An 18,542-nucleotide genomic window follows, 5' to 3' on the forward strand; every position below is an offset into this window, starting at 1 on the left:
CACTGCATTTGTGAACACTAAGTTGGAGAGTGTTGTGAACTAACATCCCAAACACCTCTGAGAAGCATGGAGAAAATCATGTCGACAGCCATCCCTGTGGTTCAGTCCTTCTTCGAACTCCAAAGCATTCATACAGAGGAGAAACAGCCAGGCCAGGTTTAGATCCCGCCGCATCGTCCACCACTTTCACTCCAGTCCGTTGTCAAGCCGTTCCTCACTGTGTCTAAGGAAGGATGGCAGAGAAGTGAAGTCCCCCTAATCCTTCTATTGTCCTGGGCCTAATTGGATTTAGAGGAGGAAGGTGGGGTAGAGGGTAAAATATGTGAACCCCCTTTAAGGGTGCCTAAAGGGGGGACTTTAGTTTTTTCATGGCTGAAAAGGAGGAATCCTCCAGGGATTTAAGGGATTGAAAGGTGACAGAAGCTGGATTATGTTTTTTATGACTGTGTCTTTAAGCAGGTAAACAGGGAAGCCCATTACATGGGAAAAGTGCAGGCAGGGGTTAATGTTGGGATAGCCAATTCCTAAGTATCTGTAAATAAGTTGCTCATTTCAGTGGGTGTGATTTGTTGCTGTGAGACCTCTCCAGAGAAAAATCCTGATGCTTCTGACGAAACACTTGCTGAATTTTCATGCATTTCAACCAGTTATAAAGGTATACCTAAACATGGAGCCTACAAAGCAACAGCAAAATGGTTTTCTGAAATTATGCAATAACTGTAATTGCGGTTATAATTTTTACTTGACTGACAGCACTACAAAAAAATAAATAAATACAAACATCCAATAACAAATGCATTAACTGAGATTCAAGCAAAACTTGCAAGAGAAAAAAAAACAAAAAAACAGAACCATTTTGGTCAAAAAGAGGTATATGTGCACTCTTGAAGTCAAATTGACTGTTCCATGTCAATACATTTACTCCTCCAAGGAAAAGAGAATGTTGCAATGAATTTCCTCATGACTCAGGGAAATAGATCTGGATAGGCCAAGCTAAAAAGCCTTCAACTATATTATTTGACCTTTGTCTTTATCTTCAAATTGTTATTGGTGTGGAGCACAGTAATTCAGACTCATTTACACTGCTGGTAAACTAAGTCAGATGATGCTTGATCGAACTGTCACCTAAAAGAACCTGTCATGGACGACTGGCCTTATTGGGTCCCTATGGAGACGCCATTTCAACCAGACTGGATGCGTCATTAACCAAGACTGAGGAGGCGACAAGAGTGGAATTCAAGAGTTCTGGATGTTTATAAAAAAAATTAAATAAAAAAATATATATATATATATATATATATCAAGTCTTATATATATATATATATATATATATATATATATATATATATATATATATATATATATATATATATATATATATATATATAAAGGAGAACCCAATGTATGGTATTTAAACCTGATTTAAATACATGGACAGCTATACCACAGTTAGGGAGAGCAAACAAACATGCAAATAAAAATTAAAACTGAATCATAATATTAATAAAAATCAGCAGTAGGAGAGGACAAAGGTGTGTGGCTCTAATCTCAGACAAACACGCTCACTCTGGCATCCATAAAGAGTCTCATCCATCTGGCTAGCAGCATATGCCGTGACGTATGTCAGTGACTGCTCTGCTGAGTAAATGATGGAGAGCAGATCAATCAGGGGACTGGGAGGCCCCAAACCTTCACCCTGTCGGCAGAGGAAGATGGAGCAGCTAGACTCAGGTGCAGGAGACCCACCTTCCGTCTGGTGAAAAGGGGCCACTGATAATGGGCTTCTATTGTATGATATACCCAGTCTGCTGGTACTTGTGTTCAGTTAATCTGCTGGTACTCTATGATTTTGGTTGGGGCATGTATTTGTATACTTCAAGTCTAATTAACTTAACACTTCACTTGTATTCTTTAGCTATCAAGACAGGTTCACAAGTCTTTCAGAAGCACCCATATCAAGTCTCTGGTCAAGTGCCAAGTCAAGTCTAAAAATTTTCAAGACCAAGCCAAAGTCATGTTTATGGTCACAAGTCCAAGTCAGGTCTCAAATCTCTTTTGTTACACCAAAAAATGCTGGGGTTTTTCAACCCATGTTTGGGTCAAATATAGACAAACCCAACCGTTGAGTTTAAAATGTAATCAAAAAATTTAAACCAAGGTTAGGTTTGTCCATATTTGACCCAAATATGGGTTGAAACAACTCAGCATTTTTAGAGTGTAATAGTTCTATATATGCTGAAGATTATAAAGTCAATTAATTTAACTCTGACTTGAAATATATTCATACACTACCATTCAAAAATTTGGAGTTGGTACAATTTTGTAATGCTTTTTAAAGAAGTCAAAAAAATAAATAAATAAAATAACTGCATTTGTTTGAAACAGGAATCTTTTGCAACACTGTATATGTCTTAACCCTCAATTTAATGTGTCATTGCAGAAAAAAAAATATTAAGGTATATTTCATCTTATTAAAGTCTTTTTAAAGTATTAAAGTCTCAAGTCAACTGCTTATGAGACTGACAAGTCTTAAGTCAGTTTTTGCCACCGAAGTCAGACATTCCATGATTACACACCAATTCTCAGACTATGAATATTAAAATTATTGTTAATGGTAGACAACAACATGCCACAGACTCTATCAATACATATTAACTCAGAATATCCCTTCAACTAAAAGTCAAAACCCAATCACAGACAAACGTATCTTTTGCAGGACACAGTCATTACATCAGTGTAAAACTCATCCTGACCTTCACCAGTAGCTCTAGAGTAGCACAATACATCTCTCTGAAACATCTCTTTAGAATGATGTCCATCCCAGATCATAAAAGTGCCACCAGGGAAAGAAGGCCACAATAGAAACAGACTATAAATTCAATGAAGGATGCAAGTTGGAAGCATGAGGGCAGCTCTCCTTGACTTTGAGGTGCTTCTGTCACAAATCTGTTTCTTCCTTGTTCTCAGCATTCAATTATCATTGCTGTATCAGTAGACAGGATCAGTGACCTGCTTCATACCAGATGACTTCATCACAGGAGTAACCTCAGCGAGACTGGGAGGTATCAGTCGGAATGGGACAGGAAAGAGCAGCTTCTGTTTAAATCAGTAATAAGAGGTGGGAACTAGCGATTTCCAGGTCATGATATGATAATACTGCAATTCTTTAGTTAGATTAGTGTGATTTAAAACTTTGTTTTTCATTTATTTGCACTGGACCTCAGTGCTTTGTGCGATTTTATTCTTGGACAAATAGATACAGACTTGCTTTGAGTGGTGTCCTCCCCCAACCCCCCAAACCCCTCTTGTTAACATTAGTTAATGCACTGTGAACTAACATGAACAAACAATGAACAACTGTATTTTCATTAACTAACGTTAACGAAGATTAATAAATACAGTAACAAATGAATTGCTCATGGTTAGTTCATGTTAGTTAATACATTAACTGACGTTTAACTAATGAACCTTATTGTAAAGTGTTACCAAATATAAAAATACAGTTGTTGACAGTACAGTAACACAAAGTAATGTGCAATGTGAACACAAAGTAGAAACACATCCAAATATGATTTCAGTATTTTTGAAAACTGTGTGAAAAAGGGTAGAGCTAAACATGCCTAAAGTCTGAAGCCACTAGTGAATATGCTTCTATTTTGCATTTTTCTAAATGAATTTTTTTTTTTCATTACAAATGATATCAGAATAACTCAAGCTAAAATGGACTCCACAACTTTGTGATGATGAATAAAAGAGAGAGAGAGAGAGAGAGAGAGAGAGAGAGAGAGAGAGAGAGAGATGAGTGATCCCCTCCTACGACTCATCAATTTATCGACTCATGCAGGACACAGTGTGTAAATGCTGATATGAGCAACAGTCACGGCTGCTCTCCTCCAGCTCATTGATAGTGACAGAGGTGCTATGGTTGGCCGTTTGCCTCTGCACAAACTACTTACGCCTAACTGAAAAATCAATAAAATCTTCGGACAACCTGACACTGATCAGCAGCAGTCGAAGGTCATCTGTAGCAACCAAATGAGGAGGGTGTGTGACTGTGTGTGTGGAGTGACGAGCCACTTCAGAATGTTTGTAGGACAAGCGTAACAATACTTTCACTGCATAACATCCCTCCCACCTTCCCTCCTCTCCTCCTACCCAATTAGGTGTGAACAGAGCTTATCCTTCAGAAGATATTCGACTGCCTGAAGCGAAAAGCAGTGGACCAATCTGGGAAGATGTTTTATATAAAGCAAACACGTGTGAAGTCAAGGATTAAATGATATAAAATATGGAATTTATTATTGTTCAATCTGGTATCATTTCACACTGAAACATACACTCATGGAATTGGCACCCACAAGTATTTGGATTCTACACACACTTTGAATGTATGGATTACATTGTTCTATAAAACAAAATATTAAACCGACTGGTGTCAAGGTGATTTTTAGTACATATATGAAGTCAGTTCTCCTCCAGTTCACACAGGTGTCGTGGGTAGGGTTGCACAAGCCGTTTGCAAGTTCTTTCTTAAATTGGAACGTAAAGTTCACACAACTTGCTAGTTTGTAACTAAATCTGTACTTTATGCAGTTGCACCATTTGTTCGTAAAGGGTTAGTTCACCCAAAAATGAAAATAATGTCATTAATTACTCATGCCGTTCCACACCCGTAAGAACTTTGTTCATCTTCGGAACACAAATTAAGATATTTTTGTTGAAATCCAATGGCTCGGTGAGGCCTGCATAGCCAGCAATGACATTTCCTCTCTCAAGATCCATTAATGTACTAAAAACATATTTAAATCAGTTCATTTGAGTACAGTGGTTCAATATTAATATTATAAAGTGACGAGAATATTTTTGGTGCGCCAAAAAAACAACATAACGACTCATATAGTGTTTGCCAATTTTAAAACACAATCTTTTGTGTTGAATCATGATTCGGATCACGTGTCAAACCGCCAAACTACTGAAATCATGTGACTTTGGCGCTCCAAACAGCTGATTCGACACAAAAGATTCATAACGCTCCAAAGCTTCATGAAGCAGTGTTTTGAAATCGGCCATCACTATATAAGTCAAGAGATTATTGATGCAGTTCAGTCAGTCTGCTATAACCGTTACTCCCGATCTTAGGCTTCCGTAAATATTTATTTTATATGTACAGTTAAGCTTCAACTAAGTTTAATGGTGCAATGCAAAAATATTTAGTAGTGCGTAAGTTGTGACTTAGTGCCCATTTACATCAAAACTAAGCTATGTTGTAACTTATCCACAGCTTGTGCAACCGGTGTATAACAATATTGATTTAAATATATTTTCAACAATACATCTAATACTAAAAAATTTTTTTTTTGTAAAATATTTTACTTTTTTTGTTGTATTTTGTTATCAAATGAAGTGACATTCATACATGCCAAAGTTAAAGCGCCCTATTAAAATGTACTCTCTATGTTCACAGTAGCAGACTTTTGTTGGATTTTTACTAATGTGTATAGTATACAGTTTTTAAGGAGTGCAGTGTTCTACTGTATCCCACAGTCCCACATACTTGATTTGGCATCCCATTTCTAGGTTGATTAATGAACTGGAAATAATAATTTGATCATTACACAAAAATGTAATTATTAATGCTGATAATAACTGGACCCATGCAAGAACAATTTAGCGCAGTACTATTTGAAAAACATTTACTGCAGAATATAGCCTACTATTTCAGAGCTTGTCTTTTCCAAATAAATTTTGTTCTGAAAAAGGAAAATTGAATTTGGTCTGGGGGTCCTATGCTGATTAGCTCTAAATGTCAAAGTGTTTCAGAACAGCACAGCAATATATAACACTAAGAGCAGTAGAGAACCATGGGTACAACATAGTAGAGAGTGGCTGATCAGGAAAATCCTAAAACAGATCAAATGCAGACGGTGAATGCGAGGGACACAGAGAGACACCCATCTGCTCCATGACCTCACCAGATCTCCCTGGCAGATGCGGAAAGGCCTGCCAAGCAATTAGTACCACTGGTTGACTTGTTTGGGGCCGTCTCCTAGGGGCAAATGCAGCTGGGGCCGTCTGTATGTGTGTGAAACGTGGGTAAGACGGTGTGCCTTTTTGGCCTGCTGCCTCTCACATTTCCATTGTGGAGGAGAAAAAGACTACAGGCGAAAAGCATCTGTAACTGACATTCTCCCCCTCTTATCATTGACATGAAAGAGCAAAACATGCTAACTTCAGCTGAGACGGAAAGAAAAAATGCTGCACTTTTTTTTTCTCTCCTCCTAAACGAGCCTGGAGGACAATGTAGTTGTGTTTTTATTCACCAAGGATGTCGTTACACTTCACGGCACAGGAATACTACATCTTTAAGGATTTACCAGAAATGTAAATAAGAACTTGAAAGAAATACTCTGACTAATAAATAAATAAATACAGTGAAACAGAACAGGGCGGAAAACCCAAGACAAATAATTTCATAATCCGTCACATACAGGAAAGTCAAAGCATGATGGGACTACAAGGAGATGAACGTTTCTGCTCTATGTGGAGAGTATCTCTGCCACCTCAGCATTTTTCCTGTTTAAATATACCTTGAAATATATGCTTTGTAGGAAACCCCATAGAGCTTGTCTTAGTTTTGAAGGTGCCCCTGAAGTTACCCGGATCACTGTTTTTCTTTTTTCTTTGATCAGCCAACACTATCTGGATCTTTTTTAACTAGGTCAGATGACCTGGAAATCACGTTAGCCTCTTCAAGATGTAGCGACACAAGGAATGAGAAAGAGAGAGAGTCTTATCAGACACTGTCCAGTGTTGTAGAGAGGATCAGAGTGGAGTCATCAGATCAAAGAGGAGTGGCTCCACACTACCGTGCCTCTCTCATCTTCTCGTTCAGTCTGCTCACTAAGACGAAAGCTCTTTCGGTCTCCAGATAATACGGAATGTTTTCAAAAAGAGATAAAGGGGGAAAAAAGAGCCCAAAAGCATTTCTTCTTGTGTTAGAGCTTATTTAAATGGTTCTATTCAGATCTGCTAAGTGTATGATTAGGTTCAAGAACACTTTTTTGGCACTTTAGTGTTAGAAGAATCACAGAAATTCTACCACTTGCTGAGCTTTCAGTGATTTAAAACCGAGCTAACATTTATAGCCAACTGCCTTTGACCTTTATATTAAAACGATTCAAAGAAGGAAAGGTAGTTAAATAACACTCATAAAAAGGAAAAAGTTTGGGGATTATTTCATGTGATTTATGCTAAAATTTGGTTAGTTATTTAATAAATAATAATTAGTTTAACACATAACTAAATATTAAGGAAAAATAGTAACGGAGATTTAAATTTTCTGTGTGAATGAATGCAATATCAACTAATCGTAATCAAATATGTCATGTTGAAGATGCTATAAATGTTTGTAAAATAGAAATGGAAATAAGGTTGATGTCGAATTATTTTGAAGATGACATTATGTATATGCTGAGTTTGTCAGTGGTTTTGAGATTTGAAATGAAGCCATGTCTCAAACTGCCTGCTCCCTGTTTGGACTTTTTACAGTTAAACAAGCAAATAATCCTTGTTTTCACATATTTGCAAATAAAACGTAACCCTTTCACCCACCAAAAAAAAAAAAAAAAAAAAAGTGTGTGTGTGTGTGTGGAGGGGGAGGGGGTGCAAAACTTCTAACATTTGTGCAGTTTGTGCAAATAAATACAATGCTTCCACATGCCAAAAAATGAAATGTATTAAATAGTAATAGCCTCACACCTTAATAAATTGTACCTATCTGCAAAAGATCACCTTGAATTCAATTGATTATCACTTTAACTGGCCAAAACATTTTTGACAAGATACAAAACAAGATAAACAAATCCATTAATAACAGTAGGCTAATTAAAAGATTAAGTGATTAATTTGCTTAATTCTTGAATTAGCAAAAGTGCATTTCAGATTATGTAAAAGTGTGTTAACCTTAATTGATTTTAGACTAAACATTTAATTACATGATTATTCAGTGCAGAAATTGAAAGCAAGTATTCACGTTGCTTTTTAAAACTTTAAAACCATGATTTTAAACCATCACATGATTTATTTAACATGTAGCATTCTACAATTTACTTTCTTTACCATTACAGAACGAAGTCAAATATGAACGGATGAAGTGACTGGAGAACCCCATAGCAAATACTTGTTGCACATCCTTTTATTCAAAAAAAAATATAATAATAAACAAATAAATGAATGAAATAAAACGTTTGTTTTCAAGAACTAAACTTACATAAAAATGAAATATTACGTAAAATGCATTCCAATCACATCGCTGTAGCAATATTAATCATCATCTCCTGGCGTCTGATTTCGTGATGTTGTTTCACTTGGTTTAGGAGCAAAAACAATGTTTGTGTAAATAAATAAAACACCGTAAAGTGTCTTTAACGAAAGAACATTCGCTCAGCGTGACTCTAACAGTGTTTTACTCAAGCGAAAAATAAAACACCCGCGGGCTCTCAGATGGGCTTAACAACACAAACTCTTGACATTCGTTTCTCTCACTGTAAAAACACACTCACTCGCGACGGATCGATACTTTGAATGGCCTCATTTAGCGCAACGCATCCTACAGCACGCCCGCTATGTCTGCAGACTTCCTCATAAGCCTGTCGTTAAGACAACTGTGATGAGAGCTGAACTCATACAACATGAAGCCTGGCTTGATAAGAGACTTCAATTACCACGCCAAACAATCTCTCCTCTCTAAATTATTCATCTTAACACGCTATGCAGTCGAAGAGATGCTGCTCAGATTCACTTAACTCCTGTGAGAACACAGCAACGGCGGGGATTAAAATATGGAAACAAAATTGTTATTTTAATGACAGCAATGAATGTAGCGAGCGAACGGAAATACGCTGCCTTGATATTTATAAAGGTAGGCTAATTAAATACAAAAAGGATAAGATATATACTACGCACAAAAAATACACTAAATTACTTGCATTAAAGAAAAATTGATGAAGTAAATAAATACATTTGTTTCTTTAAAAAAATAAAATAAAAAAAAATAAAGAAAAGGTAGGCTACGCAACCAAGCTTTAACTGCAAGCCACTAATAGCCTAAATCTTTTTACTTTTAGGCTCTTTTTCCATTTCTGTCCTAAAAACGTTATTTTATTTTCATTATATCAAGTGCATGCAGAAGTTAAACCTTGAATATCTTCTGTAAATAACACGTGTGCAGGTTGCTTTATATACATCCGCACTGGAGCGTTTCTAAACCCCAATTCATTTCGGCTCACCATCATTTAATTAAAATAACACTGAATAACCCGAATGACATAGGCTATCAGACGCTAAAAACGTTTCATTATGTACTAAATTATACTGACCATAGCAGAGAAATTAAAAATAATACACTATAATTTTTAACTATCTATTAGACTCGCATAAAATATGGCTAAGTATGAACATACTGGAGAATTAGAAAAGTTAAACCAATCTGAATCACTATGTTTTCGGCATTATTACAATATTACAGAAGCTACACCTCCACGACCATGCGACCATGAGCACACACACACACACACACACACGCATATTTGATCGATTTAAAGCAGTATCCAGCTTTCTGAGTATAGGGTGAAATGGCGGTGGACGAAAGCAACAGCAGTGCGCGATTAATAACCTTACAGTGGCAAAAACAGGCTCTCTTTAAAAAAAAAAAAATCTTTAGCAACCAACTCTTAAAGACCAAAAGTGAATTCTATGTAAACAAAAATAAACAACTAGCTACATCGCAATAAACAAACAAGTATTCCAAATTTAGCATATTTTTAGCGTATAGCCTACTACTAAACGATTAAATGTACACACGGTGAGATAACAAGCACCAAACATGTAAAATCGTTGTATTGCATGTTAAATAAAGTAGGCTAAAGCGTTTATGTGAAATATGTGCTCTTAATGGTCGTCTGTATAGCCTAACCTGCAGGAGCCGTGTCTCGAGCGCTGGATGTTCAAGAGGAGAGAGTCTCTCCAGCGCACGGAGTCCGTGATTGGCCAACAGCACTGACAGCTCCCCCGCTGATTGGCCAGGAACAGATGCCCGTCCCCCTTTCATTCCGGCTAGAGGACCATTCATAAACTAAACAATTCCAACACTCACGGCTGAGTCTGGACAACTGCACACTGGCGCACAGTTTTCATGCGCAAACACAAGTGAGAAAGATGATGACATGACGCGCGGAGATTTATCCTGCAGCTGATACTGGCTCGGACAACATCTTAAATCCTTAAAACATTTTCAAGTCGAGTTGGGAAAGTCGCACCGCGTTGCATCCACCCGTTTCCTGGTCCAAACTTGACGTCTATCCGCTGTGGGCGCAAACTTCATCACTTCATCTTTTTTTTTTCTTTTTGCTGGGAGTTGTGCCTCTGGCTTCACCGGTAAGCATTGGATCCATCGGCGTACTGCGAAACTCCGGTCTACAGTCCGGATCTGTGCCCCAATATGATTGCAACGCAAGCAAAGCTGGTTTACCAGCTCAATAAATATTACAACGAAAGATGCCAGGCGCGCAAAGCGGCCATCGCCAAGACCATACGAGAGGTGTGTAAGGTGGTGTCGGATGTGCTGAAGGAGGTTGAGGTCCAGGAGCCCCGTTTCATCAGCTCCTTGAGCGAGATAGACGCGCGCTATGAGGGCATGGAGGTCATCGCACCCAACGAGTTTGAGGTCGTGCTTTACCTGAACCAGATGGGAGTCTTCAACTTCGTGGATGACGGCTCTCTGCCGGGCTGCGCGGTGCTCAAACTCAGCGACGGCCGAAAGAGGAGCATGTCCCTGTGGGTGGAGTTCATTACCGCCTCCGGTTATCTGTCGGCACGAAAGATCCGCTCCCGCTTCCAGACGCTGGTGGCCCAGGCCGTGGATAAATGCAGCTACCGGGACGTGGTTAAGATGGTGGCGGACACGAGCGAAGTGAAACTGCGCATTCGGGAGAGGTACGTGGTGCAAATCACTCCGGCCTTCAAGTGCACGGGTATCTGGCCTAGAAGTGCCGCTCAGTGGCCCATGCCTCACATCCCGTGGCCCGGGCCGAACCGGGTAGCGGAAGTAAAAGCGGAGGGTTTTAACCTCCTCTCTAAAGAGTGCTACTCGTTAACGGGGAAACAGAGCTCGGCGGAAAGCGACGCCTGGGTTTTGCAGTTCGCCGAGGCCGAGAACAGGCTTCTGATGTCGGGCTGTAGGAAGAAATGCCTCTCTATTCTAAAGACTCTGCGTGACCGACACCTCGAGCTGCCGGGACAGCCGCTCAATAACTACCACATGAAGACCCTGCTGCTGTACGAGTGTGAGAAACACCCGCGGGAGACTGACTGGGACGAGTCGTGCCTCGGCGACCGTCTGAACGGTATTCTGCTGCAGCTCATCTCCTGTCTGCAGTGCCGTCGGTGCCCACATTACTTCTTACCCAATCTAGACCTGTTTCAGGGTAAACCACACTCAGCCCTGGAGACAGCGGCCAAACAGACCTGGAGACTGGCCAGAGAAATCCTTACCAACGCTAAAAGTTTGGATAAACTGTAAGATGCAAAAGGAGGACATTTTATGGTGAATATTAACGGACGTTTGAGATCACAACACTGAAAGTGGAGAGAATGTGATCGTGGTGCTCTCTCTGAATAAAATGAAAGATTAAAATAAAACTTAAGATTGCAAAACTTAGCATTTGCTTTTGCCAAGGCTCACACGGGACATTGCAGAAGAGAGAAATGAAGGTACATTTTAAACTAAGTGTAATGATTTTGTTGTTTGTTTGAACTGTTTTCACAAAGTGAAAATTTTATTTAAATATATGCACAAGATCTTTAATTGCGAATTACAAAATGTAGCGTGCCAAGTTCAATTTTTTTCATGATGTGATCAAAAATTGAAACGTGTAATAAAATCATGACACGATGAAATTTAAACTTGGCATTTGTCATTACTTAATTCAAAAACAAAAACTCTTGACATTAATGGGACTACGATAGATAAGCTAGACGCATGAATAATTAAGCATATAGTTTTGTGATTTGTCTTCGCTATTTAAACAAAAGCAAAGCTAGAATTAATTAATACAGTGTGTATTTGTGGACTGGTCATTTATTTTAACTCGTAGAAAACGAAACGTAGAAAATACGCGAGGCCTGTTGCTCTGAGATAAAAAGGAGATTTAATAAATAAAGATAAAGATGAGCAAAATAGACGCTAGCAACAAAATAAAGGTTAGCGTATTTAAAAAAAAAAAAAAAATGGCAATAATGGATAGCACTTTGTGAAACAGCAAAGACCACTCACACTTCTAAATAAAATGTAAAAATAAAACGTAAATAACCGATCTTTCACACACACCAAAAGTACTTCATTTCACTGATTAAAAACCAAATAAGCATCGCATAAAACATAAAAATGTTCAAATAAAGACACTCGGCTTTTTAACATTTTCGAGTGAATTATTGTTATTAATAACAATAATAGGCTAATGCTTGGGAGTCATTTAGCTTACTCTGGAAAACCCCGTTTAAAAAAAAAAAACTTTTTTATTATTAATTATAAAAACAAGAGCAGCTTATTAGAATTAAAACCCTTCTGAAAGAAATACTTAGACAATGTTTTGCTACAAAGAAATAATTACTTTACTAAAACAGATATGCTGGAAAAGTAACCATTTTAGCTCACAATTATGTTACTATAGTCAACAACAACAAATTATTATTAATCTAGCTTTTAAGAAAACAACTTTATTGAAATCCATATATTTGAAGTACTTAAACAGAAAAGGGCACAGTTAAGGAAACACTAAAAGTTGATATCCTTTGTTGCTCCACAGGCAAAACAAAAGTCCTAGCAATTCAAGCATTCAGAATAATTTATTTCTCTTCAAGCATTCAATAGTGAGGATTTTCGTTGGCACACCTCAGATAAGCCAGTGGTGATGGCAAGTAAAACTTTAATAGCCTTGACCCACATATGTTACAAACAGCTGACACACATGCAACATGCTATGAGGAAAGAGAGCACTGTTTTCTGTCTTTGTGTTATGATTTACGATAAGATGACCACAAACAGCCAATACTCACAAACTCTGTGTGGAAAGGTAAACCATAATAATGTTGTGAATGCACATTAAAGGATCTTGGTTATACTACGGCTGGTCACTCCATTTTAGTGTGCACATATCATGGGACATTTTGGATGAGAAACCCTCTTACCTTGGGATCAATGTTCTTAAAACTCGGGTCTTCTTCATCCACCTCAAAGTATAACTCTAGTGCCGTGATGGACAGTGTGCCTTTTACCACTACAGCGGGTGCAACCAGCTGTGCGGTGGTGCTCAGGTTAACAGGCCCTACGGATCACAGAAGAGCACAGCGGTTAGTGTGTGTGTGTGTGTGTGTGTGTGTGTGTGCGCGCCTCCCCCACCCTCTACAGCCCTTGGCATAGAAAACATTTCAAAGGAGTATGGAGTGTTTACTTGAACACATAAACTCAACAAGGGCACATATTGACTTCCTGATAGAACATCTTTAACATCTTTAGTTTTAATAAGTTTGGAGCATGGGGGGGGGATGGATTCTCCAAAGTAAAGCTACAGTCATTTTAGAATAATAAGGATGAAGTCAAATGATAACTTCAAAAAACACTATAAGACACAATAAAATAAATATTGATTTAGGCTCAATCTATATTTTATTGCATGCGCGATTTTAAATAATAATTCTAATAAAATCTTACCAATGTAAATTAAGTAATTCCATATTGCCTAAAATCATAATATTACAACTTTCTTAATATTACTGTTTAGCAATTGAACCATGAAAAAAACAACAATGGAGATTTGTTAAAAGTAAACAAATAAAGCATTAATTATTAATTAATTTATCAATCAATTTAAGAACGATTTAATTACAATATATCGCATTTTTTTAAAAAGCAAATTCATTAAACTATTAAAAAAAAGGATTATCCCGTGCACAATGACATATTTAAGCGCTTCATCTGTCATTGAAATGGTATAGTCTAGATGTCAAAAAAGCGCTGAAATCCGCTGTCAATCAGCGCGCATTGATTGCGGGCTTTGGGTTTAATCTGTCATCAATCTTAATTTATGCCAGCATGACAATGTTGAAGGGTCGCTCTGGGGAATTTCTGCCTCTCTGCATGCGCAGAGCATCGGATTTGCGCTTGCAAACTGCCGTTGCAGTCAGTACCACCAGAAGCCCATGTTTGATTTCCCCAAGCACCCTTCAATTCACAGACGCATGGCATGATCAGATAAGTTCATCAGCATGTAATACGACTGAGAAATAACATGTTTCCCCCCCGTGAAACCGGAACGTGTTTCAATTAGCCTACACCTGAATCAAACAGCTCGCTAAGTAGATGATCGGCAACGACGCGAATCTCCACGATAATTTGCACTTTATTTGAGAGAGACAGTCTTTTATTACAGGGCAGACTGACAGCCCGATTGAGATCAAACATATATAAACGCGTTACTGAAGAAATAGACCCAATAAAACCCGATTTATGTTCGGATGAACAGATTATTAGTCTAATTTGTACATTTTTGCGATTTTGAGAGCACCGAGACAAACAACTTAACCAACAAAATATATTTATATAGGCTAATTGTGTTAAAATAATTAAACAGCCTATCGTTGACGCATTTAAAGTCAACACTGTTAAAAGTCATTAAAAATATTATTTAAAAACTTTTTAGAGATTTGTATTATTACTTCATTGAAAAATATAAGATCCAAGTATAAGTGAGGTTTTTCAGAAGAAACAAATTTTCTAAGAAAATGATCATAATTTTCTGCTTTTGGCCGACAGCGAGCAGACACATACAAGTGTGTTGTTTAGCTAGTAATGAAGGGAACAAATTACGTTTCATAATATTTTAATTTATATTTTTGCCCATTTATTTAACCCAGCGAAAATTGCAAGTATTTTGATTATTAGTTGTTTTAAAGAAGGGACTTATACCCTAAGCTCACTGCAGACTCCTGTGGGCCTTCGAGCGCTGTTCAGCCCTCACTCAAATCTAACCCGATCACAGGCCGCTAATGAGAGGACTGCCTCAGATAATGGTGTGATCCCCTCATTAACGGCCGAAGAGATGGGGGTGACACTGCTAGAGCGCAACGGAACAAACTAGAACGCTGCCATATTCAACGGAGCTGGCTAAGTGCGCGCGCCTAGAGAGCTTTATTTATTGCGTTCTATAAAATGCGCACGCAGCGCATTTCGTCTCAGACAGGAGCGTTCTAGTTTGTGCGTCGCTAGGCGGCTGTTCTTTACCTGTGAGATTCTCCAACTCTTTCTCCTCCAAGGATGAGAGAGTATCATCGTCCTCCAAGAGCAGCTCACTCTCTGAGTTCTGCTTCCCCAGCACTGAACTCCTGATGGACTGTTTGCCTTTCAGCACGTCCTCCTCTGGAGCTGCACAAAACAAAACATCACATTCCTTCAAGCGTAACCGCGCAAAAACTTTAAACGGCTGTCAGTTTACGTGTACTCAGGTAAGTTGACGGCACAAAAGCTTAGATACAATTTTTTTTATTATATAGGCAATATGAATATTTGATATTTTATATTAAAATTCCAAACACTGAATAAATACGTTTTAAGCGCTACTGTAATACAATATAGTTGTTTGTCCTAAATGGCCTCAAGTTAACATGACAACAACACCATAAAGGCTACTAGCCGCCATTTTAATTTACTTTTTTTTGGATCCGATAACATTTTCACTTGCATTATTTTAAAAGTCAGAATATTAAAACAGCATATTAACATAATGACGGTAAATCATCATGGATAATTTTATGGCGTATTTGATTAAACGATGTAGAACATTTTGAAAACGATGTAGCTGAAATTTCACCAAATCCAGATGGATATTTCTTTCAAAATAGTAATTTTACCTAATAATTTAGAAAAAGAAAAAAAACACACACACATTCAGCTGACCAAAGTGCGTGTCCATGTCATTATAGGCTTTATGTTTCAATTAGTAAAGAAAATTTACAAAGGATGTGCTTGCTTGTGTTATATAATCAAATAACTAATATTTATAGTCTAAATATCTAATAAGAGAGCTACTTGTTAACATTAAAACGTTTTGAATTGCACTTAAACTGAAAGCCCATTGCCAGACATACATTCTGCGCCATATGCCAAGCTCACCCCTGACAAAAATCAGGAGTGGTCCTGACTGATTTCAACAGCACATGACTTGAGGTTCCGCATAGATTATTTAAGAAAAATGGTAATCTGTAAACATTTACAGAGCACTGCATTCCCAAGTGAGGGGCAAAAATGGGTCTACAGTAGAAACAAAGGCAATCCTTCATCTATGTAAACAGAGAGAGGTGATGGGGCAGTCTCTCATCAGACTGCTTGGGCCTACTGGAGCTACACAGAGTCCAGTCCAGAACTGTGTGGACGCACAGCCACGTGACCTCTGCCCCCTCTCTCCAGATACATCACCTGAGGGGGTTTGCATTTGCACTTGAAGCAAAACCCTAAGACAACCCTTTATAAATAGAGCCCTAAACCATTAGAAAAGCAGAGCAAAGAAATCTCTTGTCATGGAAAGTATGCTGGTGCACTGATATTTAGAACGGTCTTCCTGTAATTAACTCTCCCTAGAGAATTTGTAGTTAGCAGCAGTGAAATTACTACCAGCTTCCTAATACATACCACATGCCCGTGTGCTCACAGCAGACAGAGTAGACACAAGGATGTGACAAAAAAATGGTGTTACTTCTGTGCATTCAGCCACAATAATATTTAATTATATGTATTTACTATTGTGTCTGAAGCTAGTTGAGATGAAGTCACTTCTTTCTAATACTTTGTGAGATCATACAGGCCAAACTGCTAAAAATATTGAATATAACCCCAAATAACAAAAACTATAGTATATATTATTTCAAATCAAAAGTTTTAAGGAAACTGTGGGATGTCCAGCTGCATTTTTAATGTAATAACTTGAGTGCTACCAACACTGATGAGAAGCTAAACTTGGAGAGAACAAATATTAGCATGAATACATCAAGACAGTATAAGAATAAAGAAAAACATGAAAATTAATATAACAATAATAAGATAAGTACATTCAGTCATTAAGTACATTAAGTCTAGAAGGACAAAATGATTTTTTAAATTTTTTTATTATTATTTTTTTTTAAGCATTTTCTAAAAAAAAGTTTACTTTTGGCTTTGGAATTATATGAGACCTCAATATGCATTCTGCACATCCACTTAAATAATACTGTCCAATAGGGCTGTCAAACGATTAATCACGATTAATCGCATACAAAATAAAAGTTCGAGTTTGCCTAATATATGTGGGTGTACTGTGTGTAATTATTATGTATATATAAATACAAATACATCCATGTATATATTTGAGAAATATTTACAAGTATATATTTATTTATATTTTTATATAATTTATATTATATATAAATAAATTTTTTGTACACAAAAACATATTTCTCTTAAATATATACATTAATTTGTGTGTATTTATATATACATATTAATTACACACATATACAAACTCAAACTTTTATTTTGTATGCGATTAATCGCGATTAATCGTTTGACAGCCCTACTGTCCAATCAAACTTTGGATCCCTAGTAGATTCAAAAAAAGTGTTAAGAAAAACTACAGTGAAGAACAAATTTACCAATGCCCTGAACGAGTCAAAAACCCATGTTGTAAGATTACATTCAGACATCAACTTTACTTAAATAGCTCATTCATTCCCCTCATTCAGCAAATGCTAATGTAAATACATGCAGTTGCGTTACACTTTTAAGCTCTGTTTCTCTTTTCCGTGCAGGTTCAAATGCTCATTTATATGCGACTACGGAGGCAAAGCAATTAAATTGTCAGAATTAACAAATTTGTTTTTAACACAAGTGCAGCCAGGAGTGAAGTCAGGAGGTGCTTATTGATCACAGGAACAGAGACATTAGTCTTCAGGTATTTACACTCCTTTGAGTCGCCCAACATCGTACCCCCACCTAGTCAAATCAATCCCTAGAAAAGATGGCGCTTTCCAGCCATAAATACATATCTTACCAAACTACCAGCCATCCGCCTTAGGGGTGTAAATCGTACCAATGTTTCCTGGCTGGCGATGAATGATCGCAATTGTGCATGCCAAAAAGGGAAGTTTTGATATGATGATATATTCTGAGTGATGAAAACGAAAATAATTTGCAAGCAAGCCTTTCTATATTCATCAAGTAGAAATGCTGTTTCTTTTAAATACTGTGACTTGTCTGTAATTTAAAAAAAAAAGACTATATACGGCTATGCCTTATTAGTCCAAATGTTAAATTATATATATATATATATATATATATATATATATATATATATATGTGTGTGTGTGTGTATTTTGTATGTATATATATATATATATATATATATATATATATATACACACACACACACATTGTATATATTATCTTATACCAACTAAAC

At 37.3% G+C, this 18,542-nt stretch overlaps 2 protein-coding genes across 6 annotated transcripts in view; one reads left to right on the top strand and one right to left on the bottom strand.

Moving 5' to 3' along the window:
• Window positions 1-18,542, bottom strand: part of lrba (LPS responsive beige-like anchor protein) — a 270,378-nt gene that overhangs the window by 83,203 nt on the left and 168,633 nt on the right. For all 5 annotated transcript variants that reach the window (XM_048197706.1, XM_048197710.1, XM_048197707.1 and 2 more), the window contains 2 exons: window positions 15,338-15,478; window positions 13,246-13,382 (listed from right to left, as the gene is read on the bottom strand). In XM_048197706.1, the coding sequence (XP_048053663.1) occupies window positions 13,246-13,382; window positions 15,338-15,478 (278 nt within the window). The remainder of the gene's footprint in view (window positions 1-13,245; window positions 13,383-15,337; window positions 15,479-18,542) is intronic.
• Window positions 10,135-11,961, top strand: mab21l2 (mab-21-like 2). The gene has a single exon (XM_048197716.1). The coding sequence runs from the start codon at window positions 10,499-10,501 to the stop codon at window positions 11,576-11,578; it is 1,080 nt and encodes a 359-aa protein (XP_048053673.1). The 5' UTR covers window positions 10,135-10,498; the 3' UTR covers window positions 11,579-11,961.

Source organism: Megalobrama amblycephala, linkage group LG7, assembly GCF_018812025.1.
Source record: "Megalobrama amblycephala isolate DHTTF-2021 linkage group LG7, ASM1881202v1, whole genome shotgun sequence".
NCBI lineage: Eukaryota > Metazoa > Chordata > Actinopteri > Cypriniformes > Xenocyprididae > Megalobrama > Megalobrama amblycephala.